The sequence below is a fragment of the Bombus impatiens genome, unplaced genomic scaffold (assembly GCF_000188095.3).
Source record: "Bombus impatiens unplaced genomic scaffold, BIMP_2.2 scf_0389, whole genome shotgun sequence".
In the NCBI taxonomy this organism is placed as follows: Eukaryota; Metazoa; Arthropoda; class Insecta; order Hymenoptera; family Apidae; genus Bombus; species Bombus impatiens.
In genome coordinates, this window is record NT_176808.1 from 1,230,815 (window position 1) to 1,245,437 (window position 14,623).

Genomic DNA, 14,623 nt, shown 5'->3' on the forward strand with positions numbered 1-14,623 from the left:
TTGCACGACTTCTATTTTTGGAACTATAAATAAAATAAAAAGTGGTAGATAAAATTAAAGTATTTTAAAAAAGCAACTTTGTTGGTTTCGTTTATCTTCTTTACATGAAAACGCCACGAGGATTTTAAGGCCTTCTCGCAAGTAGGACAGTTATGCTTTTAAACGTGTGTAAATCCCGTAGCTGTAGCGAATTCACGTGTAAAGCATAAAAAAGAGAGACAAAGAAAGTACGCTAGAATGTTAAATGTTCTATTTTGTTCTATTAGAATACTAGTTATTTTCGAGAAAAAATATTTTATCCTATTGGGTATGGTATTCAGACTGTTACACTTAACACTGATACAATTAACGCTGTTTCGTGTAACGCTGTTTGAGGCTTCCGGGAAACCGCCGTGTCCAGAAAGGAAAGAATTCCGATGTTTCGATAACAATGCAGTTGAGTTCATCAGGGTGTCGCACCGATACTGATACTGATACTGATAGATATTAATATTAATATCGCAGAAAATTTCATACAGGTAAGAAATAGTACAAAATTTATCAAACGATATACGATGCACATACGCAGGCACAGAGCGAAGATAAGTTTTATGCTTTGTTCTAAGAACAGTCATGCGTCATCGGAAAAAGAAACATCGTGCCTAATAACGTTACGTTATTATATATTCAATGGAATTGTTCGAAGAAAATGTGTATTTATAAAATATTCCTATATATTTACGCCATACTGGTCACGGAAATCAGGACGTATTATAACTTTTTCATATTTTATTTATAAAGGTCGAATATAATATAAATTATAAATCATATAATATAAATCACAGTTTTAGTGAAAAATCGAAGTGCTCGGATTGTTGCAAACGCAGGATACTAGGGATATCTCTACTCCTACCATTACTGTATATCCCCATGAGAAGCAATTGGTTTTTTCGTAAGCGAAGGAACGTGTGATCGAGAGGAACGAAGGGAAAGTTGTGGCCGTGCTGGACAGTCACCGCCAACCAGCTCGTGAGATTCGACGCGGGATGCTACGAAACAAGGTGAGCGGGTTAGGAGTGTATTGTATATGCATTTTGCCGATCCAGTGTCGCGAGCCGATGCAATTTTCTACCAAACGAGCTCGACTCCAGTTCCTTTTAATTCGTCGCTAGCTTCACAGCCAGACGAAAATTCGCTCAAGGCGTCACATTCCTTGCGAACTGACCTCAGCGGCTTTCGACACTATCTCACGTTCCGCGTACGCTGGATACCATTGGATCGACTGGAGCCGCTGGATCGGCGTATCGTGATCGATGGTTAGGTCGTGAACGACTATGGATGTCAGTGCAAGCGAGTCTTATATTTTCCCTCATTAGAAGAAATCAAAAACTCGTCGCGCGAGTAACTAAAACGGTAAATACCGGACTGCATCCTGTACCAGGTTGGTGACGATACTCTCGAATACTGATTGTGCTTGTGGAAAAGTGGCATGTTGTGAATGATCCGAAATTCTACTGAGATACCGAGACGTTTTGTTCGAGAAGCGAATATATCTTGAAATTCAAATTTTTCTCCAAAAGGTGAATATATCTTAAAATTCGAATTTTCTCAATCGATTAAGCGTTTCTTCCGTTTTATATCGTTTCCTGAAATGCGCATAGTATCGTCAATTTATTGCGCCAATAAGATATTATGCCTGTTTCTCAAGGCTTTACACGCGAGAGCGACGTATTTAAATTAGACAAAAAATTGAACGACGGTTATTTGCTGCTGTATGAGTATAGACTTTGCTACATAACATGTTGTCAGAGTAATGAAAAAGTGTTTTTACGCAATTTTAAATTCATGTCAGCATTTACGATACGAAAGCAAGTACGAAATGTAATAGAATTATTTATTCCAACTATAATAATTGAGTGTAAAAAGAATGTTACATTACTTGAAGATCGAATATACCGTAAGATGTTTCCGGAGTATATTCTTAGAAGAAATACTATAATAAAAGAAACACTATATCTGGCATTATAAATATTTTAAGATTCAGCATGTTTATTAAAGAAACGTGTACGATGATAAGGCGTGTAATTAGTAACTAGTGTGGTGTGAAATTCCAGTTATAACAATGTCAAAGAGTTACTATAAAATCGTTGACAAATATAAGTCTGCAACGGACAGCTTACGATTTCGATCACGTTATATCACCGACAAATAGATTCGATCTATCGCAAAATGTAAAAATTTATAGAGCATATAATATCTTCTGTTGTTGCTAAATCAATGTTTCCTTATCGAAAAGATAGTCATCCTATCTAATTAAGCAACGCGATGTAAAAAATGTGCTGAATCAATAATATAGAATTGAAAACAAGAAACGTCACGCGACGGAGGAAAGACGAATCTCTTTTTTAAACGGAAGCGTGTGCAGGTAACTCTAAAAAATTTGGAACAAAGATTCGATGTTCAACAGGGTCAGGGTCCAGTTACGATCGCATTTAAGTTATGTCAATACTCTCAGATGTAGGATAGACAAAGACTTTCTCTCAGCGCTTTCTCTGATCCGTAATTTACTATCAAAGAAATACGTGCGTCGCGGTATACTCGGTTATCCAAATCCTATGAAAATTTATGCTCGTAAAACATCGTGGTCACTATTGCATGCTGCTCGAACCTGCTATGTATATTATGAAACGTTGATCCAAACATTAAATTACACGTTTATTCGTTCAGCTATATGGATAGTAACTCGCAAGAATAACAAACGCGTATCACTTCGTTCATCTATTCCTTTTCGACATATGTTTTACGCGATACAATATTCAATCAGCATCGATAAAGAAAATAATCTTACAAATCGCGATATGTTCCACAGAAAAATGCCTGCGATAAAACTGTTCGGCAGAACATGGCTAGCTGCGAGCGACGACCTTGTTTATCCGGGTATCTTTGAAATTTTCATTCGATCCATTTGGTAAGTAGTTCGTCTTCTTTCAGTTTCAACGCTAGAATCTTGAGAATTTCATCCTACGTGGAACATTGCTAGAGATTGTATAGACTCCACATAGTCTTTAAAGCTTCAATTGATCGACGTATTTTACTTAAAATATCATACATTGTAAATCGATGCCAACATGCAAAGAAATAATGGTTTTAAATGATTAAAAGTACAGTAAACAGGGTCATAACATTGCTCTCGAGGCATGGCGTTAAATTTAATAATCTTATATCACGCCTCGAAAATAAAATGTATAACTTATAAGTTCAGCTTTTGAAATCTTTTATCGGGTTGTTTCAAAATCTCGTTGATTAAGAATCAATGAAACATATAAATATGTATTTTCTTCTCTTTTTCGTGCAAATTCAAATTTATACGCAATGATATGAGTTTTTAAGAACTATACACATGAAATTTGCGTAACGCGATATCTTACAATAGCACAGCTGTGCGGAAAAAATAATAAGGTGTTTTGGAAAAAATAATATGTAAAAATAGCGAAATAACAAAAAAGTGGAGAGTAGGAATAATCAAACTAACGACATTCAGAATTTTAATATCAGATAATTTAACTTAAGTTTGACGTGTACCCTTGGCAGAAATGACGATCTAATAATTCTATTCCACCGAAGCATAAGGAACCGATCCTTTCTATATTTATACATTTTACTCGATTACCTCCTTATTCTGTGTTTATGCAAATTTTACGATCATTATAGAATTTTGACGAACTGGAGACTCGCAAGTCACCCATAGTACATATTTATAGAGCTATGGTTAGTCGGTTAAATAATATGTGTATCTACACATATAACATTATTTAAACCTTCTCGATTATTCCAGGAAGATGACGAAAATGTACGTAATACATTGTACATAGGTAGAATTATCCAAGAAATAGTTTCGTGTTTTGTAAATAACTAATCGTCTCTCGTTTTTATTCGTATTTTGATTTTATAAATTCTATATTAAATTATAGACTTAAATTAAGGATAATATAATCATATTTCTTATTTGTTGAAATAAATTATGGTATTTTACATGTCACTAATACATAGTAAAATTCCTTTTAAAACTTCTTGCAGAATGGTTAAATCAATGGATCACGTTTACGAATAATAAAAAAAAAGGCTTAACTACATACATTGTAAGATGTTTAGAAACAGAAACAGAACTTCTTTCAAATCTTTACCTTCACATGTCGCATATCGTTCACAGATCGTTGAAAAATTTGAAAATGAATCGTATGTACATTAAGTATGCTACAAATATAAAAGATAATGTTTGCTAGGAGCGTGCGCGTACCTAACATGCGCATAAGTAAGATGCCTTTTCTTAATTTCGCTATCAGATTTTGTACCTAAACCTTTAGCTTCAGAATGATTTTCACTATTTGACTATAATAAAAGATACGAGACCGCAGGTATCCGAACGTTACAAACCTTCGGGTTCCTAATCCGATCCCGAGTAAAATTCCCAACAATTCCGGATAATTATCCTTAATTAACATCCCTAAATAATTATCCTTACCGCTAAGAAGAGTTTCTTTGTTTATTAAACAAATCTGAATAAATCTTAATCCTTACGTAATTAACTCTGTTCACAGGTTATCCCTAATTGTAACCGTTTGTGTCAGATATTATGAGCATACATGGAGTTGTCAGTTAGGCGGAGAGTTAGTTCGCGTGTATCTCTTAGGAGAGGTTGCATTTCTTGTCGTGTCTATACTTTTCATGCTCATCATTATAAGACTGAGCGCAAAAGGATCTATCATGGAAACGCACGCTCGTAAATACGTTGAACCATTCTTGACAGTTAAGTAAGTAGACGTTTGAAAATTATACTGCAATTTACATATCGTTGACGAACAACGCCATTCATTATAAAATACCGCTGAAATAAAACAATGTTCTTCGTTCTGACATGCATCGCTTCACGAACTACTTTATACTTTTATCATTCCTATTATTAATTTTCTAATTGCAAGTACAAACTTCAACTACTATCATCGATCATAAACGGCGCCATTTATCCATAATTATGTATAGGCAATTAACGAATTGCTATATAAAATGAATTCCGTTTGCCATGTCTATTGACGTCAACTCTTTTCACTTTTTAGTACTGATGCATCATACTTTATTAACGTACACTAGTAACAATTGATAGGTACTGTAATATACACCATTTCTGAATGTTACAACGCGAGATTATCATCACGTATAATTTATTATTGCGATAAGATTATCTTTGATGGGTTCGTTGTTTGTAGCAATTCGATAAAACTTGACTGTAATATCTTAGCGCGAAGATATAAAATTTGCACGTGTTGTAGAGATCTCAACGTTATTCCAGAAATTCTAAATCCAACTTCAAATTAATACGAATAGTATAAAGTTTTATCGCGCAAATAATCTTAATAATTAGTGAATCTTTTACTTGCCGCTAAATTCAAAAGGCAGATGTTCTAATATGCAGGATGTTTTATAAAGAATTATACAATTGAATAGGAAATACGATTCTACGAATAACATTTTTCCATTCGTAATTTTCTTTTATTCGGTGTTCAAACCTTTTTCTTTTTTTTTTTTACAAAGAATCTTTTCTGCGGGCAGTCGAGTTTGACAAATTTTCGTAACTCTTGACCCATTAACAAGTACAATACATCTCCTATAACGGTTCAGTCGTTTACAAAGTATCGATGAGTATCATTTCGAACTGAATTTTCTTACAAAGTAGCTTTCAAATGCAAAACTTTCATTCTACGTTTTCAATTCATCTTTGTTGGTAAAACAATTTTCTGATCGGTATTGTATCATTCGTCTTGAGACACCTTGTATACGCGTAAAAGAATTCTGCAAGAGCGCGTTCTTCCCAAAATTGATGTCCCTTTTCTAAAATTATAATAAAGATATTATTATGATTTTACAGAATATTGTTCCTCCTGCCTGAGATATCATGGAATATTTTAGGAAGTTTATGGTTGTTTGGATCAAACGTCAAATGTACTTATGAACATTACACGATCATGATAACCCAGGCGTTAGTGTTCTTCGACTGGATTCTTATAGGTCTAACCATTTTCGGCTTGGCATTGATCTTTGATCCATTAGGCTTATTAAGTAACAAACATTTAGAAAGTTCTGTCGAATATGGCAAACTCTCAAGGAACTGGCAACGGAGATTCAAGTTTCTCTGGTGGATGAGAAAAGACGAGAACGCTAACGAGACTTTTCAACAAGTTGCTGGTGAGACATAGGTACGACTGGCCTAAAAAAGGTTCTGTCGTGATTGAAATCGAAACCGTCATTTCTTCGTCATATATTTTTTAAAAGAAAGCTTTCAACGCCGGAAAAAAGATTAAACTAAACGAACGGAGATTTGGCCTAAACTTGTATCAACTTGTAATACATAAAAGTAAAAAGTCAAGACAAGAGCTACACCAAATGGAAGAGGATAGAAGGTCGTTGATTAGTGTAAATATTGGCGATAATTTTTTGTACACATTGATAAAATACGTACTTTGCATATATAAATAGTTTCTTAACAGAGATTTTGAACTCCTATCTACACACATAACATATATATATATATATCAGTAGTTAAACTTCTACGTACACATCCTTACGAACTGGTGTGAAAAAGTAAAATCTGCTTGTGCCTTATGGCATGTAATGAATTATATATATATAACGAATTAAACGTGACAACTGCAGGATAGTAAAAATAATTTGATGTACCGTGCGCAACGCACACGTTTCGTGTATCACGATATTTGCAATTCGCGGCGTTGATCTCTTTCTGTTTATGCTGAACTTTTGAAAGGCAGAACTTTTTTCCGGAGGGTAAATGTGCATAAATAAATGCCTACAATGTACGTCTTAATATATGTATAGAAATTAAATCTTCTCTCTTTTACTAAACAATTATAGCTACTGATAGAAAGAAATATATCTATAATCTTCGTGGAATCTAACACAGTTTGTCAGCATTTCCTTTCGTCGTGATTCTGTTACTGACAATATTACAAACTTGTAAATACAGTAAACAACGTAATTCTTTAACATTATCGCACACCTCTCCGTACCAAACTCTCTATCTTTGACTATATTTGCTATATGACTATATTTAACGCTTCACCAAACACCTAACACATTTTACATTTTTTTTTATAGACTATATTTGCAACAAGATTTTCAATCTTATATTTATCGTCTGTCATAGGGGTAATTTTGACATGATAAAGAAATTATTGCTTTTTTTATAGGTTTGCTAAGCTCTCTGTACCAGGGAACAGATTTAGTTCCTTCAGATATTATCGCAGGATGTATCCTGCTAAGAATTCGGCAAAAGCGAGAAACTCGTGAATTGCGCCGGTTAAATATTCTTCCTGCTCCAAAATATACTTCCGGTATATATTTTAATTATTATAATTCTCCTCCAAAATTTTCTAACATTTTTTCTGATTTTAATTCGCGGGAATTCATGTAACTAAAGAGTTAATTATATTCTTTCGAAACTCTACAAATAATATAAACGATCTTAATGTTATTGTTCTAGATGCAACTGCAATTTTTAGAAATGTACCAAGTTGGATGTCTTTAGAGAACGCGGCTTACTATATAAAACTCTCATTAGCTGCTTACGGATGGTTATTTGTTATGTACTTGCATATATGCACCGGGTGTTTTCATATTCTGCCGAATTTGACTTGTTGCACCTGTTTTCGGTAAGTAGGAGATCAATTAGGAGAATATTAAATAAAATAGAAGAAGAATAGACTCAAATTTGAAATACGATTCAGTAGAATATTATTTTAAATAATATATTGCGATATAGAAACGATATTATACCGCGCTTTAAGAAAAGAAATTAAGTATAAAACATGTACTACTTTAACTAATATTATGAGACCCTATGTTGATCAATTCATTGTAACTACAGAACAAAACGTATTCCAATTATTGGCGACAATTGTTGCTACTGTTATTTAGCCGGAATGAAAACTTTATCAGATTTATCAACGGATGACATCCTGTATGCGTCATTTAAAAACTATTTATGCGAGGTTGGTATTAAGGAAGTGTATTATATACTTATATATTCAATAAAGAAACAGCTTTTTTAATCGTTTTTATAAAATACTTTTTAGATACCGTTCTGTGTAATAGCAGATCAGAAAAAAAATAACATTGTCATTATTGTACGGGGTAGTCTCTCGATGCGTGATTTGATAACTGATTTTGCCGCAGGTTCTAATGTTTTTGTATGCGAAGGTGTTCCATCAAACAGCCATGTAAGTATCCTAAGTCCAATATGAAACTAACAATAAGAATAGCTTTAATCGTACTATTTACAAAGAAAATTGTACGCTGAGTTTAAGTTATGTTTCCTTTTAAATTATTCATAATCGTGAAATGTTACGTGTATAGGCACACAGTGGCATGATAACGGGTGCTAGGCTGATTTTGAAGAAATTAGATGATAACAAGGTTTTAGAACGAGCATTCAATACATATCCTCATTACGATTTGGTTATTACAGGTAAATAGAAATGCTATATGTGCGCTAGAAAATGTTGCTTATAGGTTTACACGTATTAGTCTCTATAATATTTAAATGTTTTCAATTTTATGTTACGAATACTTTTTTTGTCTTACTCTTTTCGGTCGCACGATAAAATGTTTGTTGACATGAGAAACGATAAATTGAAAACAATCGTATTTTCGAGGTATCAAATATTCTAATTATGTAGACAAAATGTTAGAATGATATATGCATTGTACATTACGAGATTATTAAATTACGTACAAAATAAATAAAAAAGGAAATAAAATCTGTATAGAATTGAGCAGATCTCTATATTTCGTGTATAGATATTGATCGTGTATAGATAGATGATCTTCGTGTATAGATAACAAATGACTCGCAATTTACTTATTTGTATCTTTCTCGTTAGTCATCTTAGAGACATACATGGTCATTCTTTGAACGATTACGAAACAATTTATTTCAATTAGAAAGATATAATTTCTTAAAAATGCCATCATGCCAAAATAATAGATACTTTTTAAGTATTTAACAAACAATTTAAAACGAAATTTAGAGATATCTAATTTTACTGATAAAGTTTTATCTATATGTTTAAGACAATCTTTTAACAATTTCATGTAAGACAATATGTGCAGGTCACAGTCTAGGTGCTGGTATAGGTATTCTGTTAGGATTTTTACTACGTCCACGATATCCATCACTGAAAGTCTATGGATTTTCCACGCCAGGTACGGATTCTTCAGAAACTTTGATTCTTCCTCTTTATATGGTTAATTTTTTTAATTAATAATAATTATTATTAAAGAACCTTTACTAAGAAAAACTTTTTGTTTAGCGGGTCTTCTCTCAAGGGATCTTGCCAGAGTAACGGAGGAATTCGTTTTCACAGTAGGCATTGGAGATGACTTAGTAATGAGGCTGAGTGTTGATAGCATAGAAAATCTTCGAACGTCTTTGCTTATGGCACTTCGTGTTTGCCCATTACCTAAGGTGCGATCTTTATCCTATTTCGAATATTTTAGACTCTGACATGTCTATTTTAGCGTATACTATCTGAAATATTTTAAATTTTATTTCTTTAATATTATTGTTGCAGTATAGAGTAGTATTAAACGGATTAGGTTACATTTTATTCGGCATTCCTGAGAAAGACCTTGAAAATATATGGAATGCCTATAATATGATTACCACTGTATCGGGAGAAACACCTTTACTTAACGACCGAGATATAAATACAATAGAGGTATATACTTACATACGTGACCATATAATTTAAATTATTCATTTCCTCGTTTATCCACGTATAAAACCTAATTTGCGTTATAATACTATATTCTAAAAAAAGAAAAAAAAAATGATTTATATTATAGGAAAGTAGGATTTACGAGCGAGATATTTCAAAAAGGAGATATTCTAAAGTAAAATTATACATAGGTGGTAGAATACTTCACATAACCAAATGTAAACCCGAACAATCAAAAAACAGGTTTGTTACTTATTTCATATTTTACCTATTATTTATTTTCTCCATGCACATTTATTTATAATACTGGTACTTATCTATTGAGTTTATGCAAAGTTGAAGAATATTTTCGAAACGCCGAATAATTAACTGTATATTACATTTTCTCTTGCAGCAAGAATCAAAATAAGAAAGAAAAGAAATTCGAGATGCGATGGGCACAACCAGAAGAATTTACGGAATTAGTTGTGATGCCACGGATGTTATTGGATCATTTACCAGAATGTATGGACAAAACTCTGACCACCTTGTTAGAACAACAAAAAGACTAGCTACAATAGTTTAATCCTTGACATAAGTAATAAAAAATGAATTGGTTTGTGATTACATTATATCGTTAGTAAAATCGTGCAATTTTCCGAATAGCACGGGGCGTAGTTTTAAATTTGAATATTTTCTGACTTAAACTGAGGATATAATATAACATAATGCATAACATAAAACATGTATAAGACGCAACACCGAAAGATCGAATGACAAATGTAACAACCTACATTTTAAAAACGTCTACAAAATGTTCGTAAAAGAAATGAAAATTGCTTTCGAACAGTTATGTTCACTTCATTATGATAATTATAATCGTTTAATATGGTGATTATACATATGGTGCAATGATGTTATAGAGTATCGCAATGCTTGCGATTAATTTGTGATCACTTTGTAATTACTCTTAATTGTTACTTTTCATTACTTCAAAAATCCCAATCATGTGATTTTAATATATATATATATATATATATATATATATATAGTAGAAAAGTATAATATAGTAGAAAAAATATAATATATATATATATATTTAATATATAAAAATATAATATATATATATTTTTTTTCTACTATAATAATGGTGGTAAAAATACAGAATATGACTTGTTCTTAGTTATAGTATTTTAACATGCCCACTGTGTTGCATTTATAAATTGGTTGGTGTAATTAATTATTTGCATTATACTTACCCAAATGTAACCAAAATGATTACGTTATATTTTATTATTGAATACATTTTTCTGTTCTGTTATAGAAATGTAACACATTTTTAAACTTTTAATCGTTAAAAAAGATATTTTTTCTTTTTTTTTTTTTAGTGTGTAATGATATTTACTTGATAATATATTTCCTTTTTATTTTCCTACGAATTTTATAAAAATTTGATACAAAACGGATAAGTATCTATTTGCACCCCTTAAAAAAATTAATTATTCAATGTTTCCAGTTAAAATAATCTTTTTTAAAATCAATTTAACGTGGATAAAAAAGAATGACGTAGTCATGTAGCTACTACTTACATAACATTAATAATTACGACTAAGGATAAAGTAGACACGACCAAATAGTACACGACAAAGTAAATATATATGTACATTTCGCATAAGCATACGCATATGTACATAACATAGGCAGATACAGAATATCGAACTTCCTGTCCAACGTTTCTGTCCTGTGTTTCTTATGCCCTCTGTGATTTGTTATGGTGAATTATCATATACATTCCACTACTATACCTAATCGATAATGTCGCATACAACACGAAAATTATAAGATGGTCAAGTAGCTCCAAAAACACGGGAGATGAAAACGTATTGAATATCAGGTCTATCTTGTACTTAATCAATGGTACGTATTCAGTGGAAGCGGTTGTCCAGTCACATGTAGGAAGAAAAAGCGAGTGAGAATACTTAGTGATATTTATACAGTAATACAAGTTCGAAATGTAAACAGATGTATGATTTGAAATTATTAAAAGTATTATCACATTAGAAAGTTATAAATATAATTGTAAAAGTAAGTATCGTTCAAATTTTCTGCTACCATATATCATAACCTCTTTACCTTTTTGCATACGTGTGCTTGGTAGTTTTAATAAATATTATAAGCATTACATAGTGTTTTTTAACAGTTTTAATATTAGTATATTTTGTGATATTAGAATTATGTTTTAGATAAATTACCTTAAACGATAAATATATTATTTTTCAACAGATGTCAGTTGTATCTTCAAGGGTTAGTAGTGTCTCGTCGATTCTAAAATCTCCTGGAGTTAGATCACAACTTATTAGACAATCTAATAGAGTACATTTCAAACTTCCAAAAAATCTCAAAAGTATTATCTATAATTTTGAAGCTGGTAATGGAACAAAAGATTATGAAGATTTAATATGTATTCTACGAGATTCAAATATAAAGGTATTTAAGTAATTATTGAAATAGTTTATATTATCCTAGTTTTATTCGATTAAATATTATTCGATATTTCTAATTTGAATCTATTACTTTTCAATTTAGGACACAGATTTAATAGAATTTTTATCAAATGTAAGACAATGTATATCATTACTTGGTCCTATCCACAAAGTATTTGTAGAAACGCTTCTACAAATAAAATGGACAAACCGTTCTATAGATGTCACATCTGCTTACAAAGCATTTATTGAAGATTTAATTTGTATGCAAATTCATTATGCTAAAAATACAATAGACAGTTTAGTTGAACAATTTAAACCAGGTATATTTTAAGAAATTATTGTTATATAAGTGGCTCTAACGATGGATTATAACTAAAATTTTTATTTTACATAGATGAGGATAACGATGATGAATGGAAAAATGAAAAATGCAAAGAAGAAGATATTCAAAGATTAAATCATATACATAATGTCCTTCAAAAAATTTTGAAAGTTGTGCCAATGTAAGTATTTACTATATCATTTTTAGTATTTTATAAAATATGCTCTTCCCCCCCCCTCTCTCTTATAAATAATGTATGTATATAATTCATAAGTAAAATTTAAAAATATAATAATTTCTATAAAAATCTGTTTAAGGTCAAGCAAACTTCTATTGCAATCTCTTAGAGCAAGGTTCCCATATATTGTTCATGGAACTCGTACGCATGAAGTTTATGTTTATGCATTGATTCAAATATTAAGTTACGCACCACAGTTACGATCTGATATTCTATCTCTAATTATTAACAGGTAATATCGCTGTAATCTAATTTTATCATTTTAGGATGAAAAGTAAGTTCTTTATTGTAAGTGATTTCTGTTTCATAATAGGTTAATGGTATTAGATGTAAATATACCACGTTTAGAGATAGAAAATGAAGAAGATGAAGACTTAATGGACGATGCTAGTGAATGTGACAGTATACTTGGTAATGTGAATAATGTTGTTGAAGAAAATAATATAACAGAAACAGATGAAGTACATCCAATAGCTCATAAATTGGATATGTGTATGGAACTGATCCTAAAATATATGTACAACTGTTGTTTTATTAACGGAGTTTTGCAAGTGGAATGTTTAAGAAGTCTCTATTTTGATATATTGAAAATATTTGAAACAGTAATATTACCCACTCATGCGAGTCAATATGTGCAGTATATTATGTTCTATATTTGTAGTTTTAAAACAGCTGTTGCGGAGGCTTTTGTAGATTGGTTATGGCAGAAAGCATCCAATCCTAATGTACCCTCTATTATACGACAATCGTCTGTAGTATATATTGCTAGTTTACTTGCTGCAGCAACATTCGTTACAACTGGGTATGTTTTTAATAATGTAACACATAATACAAAAGGTATACATAAAGATTTTATATATTTTATTTTTATTAGGTTAGTAAAAGCAGTCCAATTTGAAATATCCAAATGGATACATGATTATATCAACATGCAGGATCATTCAAACTATATAGAGGATGGAAATAAAGAACACAGTGTATTTTATTCTGTTTGTGAAGCACTGTTTCTTATAATTATTAAAAGGCATAATGATTATCCTGATTCAAAAAAATGTAAATACATCATTTTAATGAAACAATATATACATCTTTTCTTAATTCTATTAACGTTCGATATTATTTGTTTATTTGCTTTCAGACATGTTATATTTACAAGAGTTGGATTTAGCGAAAATTATAACTTGTAAACTAAACCCATTGAAAGCTTGTCATCCTGAAATTGCGCATAGTTTTGCAGAAATTACACGAATATATCAATTGGCATATTGTTATACCGTAATTGAAAATAACACACGGAATCAACTACCTCTTTTCGATAGTAAAAAAGGAACAACACCTACAGTTGAAATCTTTTCCCCATTTAATACTTATACGTTACAACAAAGTGGACAGAGGATAATTCCTGTATTGCGTGATAATGTTAATAGCAGGGCACATAGGACAAGTATGAAATATAGAGGATATATTGAATACATGACTGAATATTAGATTTAATTCTTAAAATTTAACACAGAGTATGTTTTAATATACTCTGAATTCGTTTCTGTGTAATCATCTTTTTAAATAAATCGAATATTTATAAAAACAATATTATACTGTTTTAGATCAGACAAATATAGTATTTCTAAAATAAATCTGGAAACTTGTATAAAATGTAAAATTTTAATTTAATAAAAAAGTAAATGAGATATACGCAAATTTGTTGTTATACTTATAAATTCTAAATATTAATATGTAAAATTTCATAATTATAGAAGTAGAATAAATATAATCTATAATTTGTATTAAATTTCTAATTACATTTAAATACATTTTATCTGTGAATTTTACT

General features: G+C 31.0%; 2 protein-coding genes and 1 long non-coding RNA gene across 7 annotated transcripts; 2 read left to right on the top strand and 1 right to left on the bottom strand.

Moving 5' to 3' along the window:
• The first annotated feature begins 849 nt into the window (after positions 1-849).
• On the top strand, positions 850-10,509 carry LOC100745499 (sn1-specific diacylglycerol lipase beta-like). 5 transcript variants are annotated; one of them, XM_012386524.3, is made up of 15 exons: positions 851-1,040; positions 1,152-1,559; positions 2,849-2,947; positions 4,578-4,790; positions 5,903-6,219; positions 7,239-7,382; positions 7,532-7,700; positions 7,916-8,039; positions 8,124-8,267; positions 8,404-8,515; positions 9,160-9,252; positions 9,360-9,514; positions 9,621-9,767; positions 9,895-10,010; positions 10,162-10,318. In XM_012386524.3, exons 3-15 carry the CDS (start codon positions 2,853-2,855, stop codon positions 10,316-10,318), a joined length of 1,986 nt encoding a protein of 661 aa, XP_012241947.1. In that variant the 5' UTR covers positions 851-1,040; positions 1,152-1,559; positions 2,849-2,852. The 5 variants fall into 5 exon arrangements, with proteins under 5 accessions (XP_012241949.1, XP_012241947.1, XP_012241948.1 ...); XM_012386525.3 differs by having other exon boundaries at positions 1,421-1,559; XM_012386526.3 differs by lacking the exon at positions 1,152-1,559 and having other exon boundaries at positions 850-1,040.
• Positions 9,666-11,496, bottom strand: LOC117151732. The gene is made up of 2 exons (XR_004461835.1): positions 11,336-11,496; positions 9,666-9,859 (listed from the first exon to the last, which is right to left on the bottom strand). It is a non-coding gene; the product is annotated as an uncharacterized LOC117151732 (long non-coding RNA).
• A 115-nt stretch (positions 11,497-11,611) lies between these two features.
• On the top strand, positions 11,612-14,486 carry LOC100745619 (RNA polymerase I-specific transcription initiation factor RRN3). Its single transcript, XM_003489981.4, has 8 exons — positions 11,612-11,831; positions 12,030-12,233; positions 12,333-12,552; positions 12,627-12,735; positions 12,872-13,024; positions 13,106-13,594; positions 13,667-13,845; positions 13,931-14,486. The coding sequence occupies exons 2-8, from the start codon at positions 12,030-12,032 to the stop codon at positions 14,278-14,280; spliced, it is 1,704 nt and encodes a 567-aa protein (XP_003490029.1). The 5' UTR covers positions 11,612-11,831; the 3' UTR covers positions 14,281-14,486.
• Positions 14,487-14,623: the final 137 nt, after the last annotated feature.

Bases quoted from the DNA above. Each gene is read 5' to 3' on its own strand.
- LOC100745499 (XM_012386523.3), top strand. From the start codon at position 2,775: ATGTTTTACGCGATACAATATTCAATCAGCATCGATAAAGAAAATAAT. The intron at 9,768-9,894 runs GTATATACTTAC...TTTATATTATAG, and splicing joins GAGATATAAATACAATAGAG to GAAAGTAGGATTTACGAGCG. The intron at 10,011-10,161 runs GTTTGTTACTTA...TTTCTCTTGCAG, and splicing joins CCCGAACAATCAAAAAACAG to CAAGAATCAAAATAAGAAAG.
- LOC100745619 (XM_003489981.4), top strand. From the start codon at position 12,030: ATGTCAGTTGTATCTTCAAGGGTTAGTAGTGTCTCGTCGATTCTAAAA. The intron at 12,553-12,626 runs GTATATTTTAAG...TATTTTACATAG, and splicing joins AGTTGAACAATTTAAACCAG to ATGAGGATAACGATGATGAA. The intron at 12,736-12,871 runs GTAAGTATTTAC...AATCTGTTTAAG, and splicing joins ATTTTGAAAGTTGTGCCAAT to GTCAAGCAAACTTCTATTGC.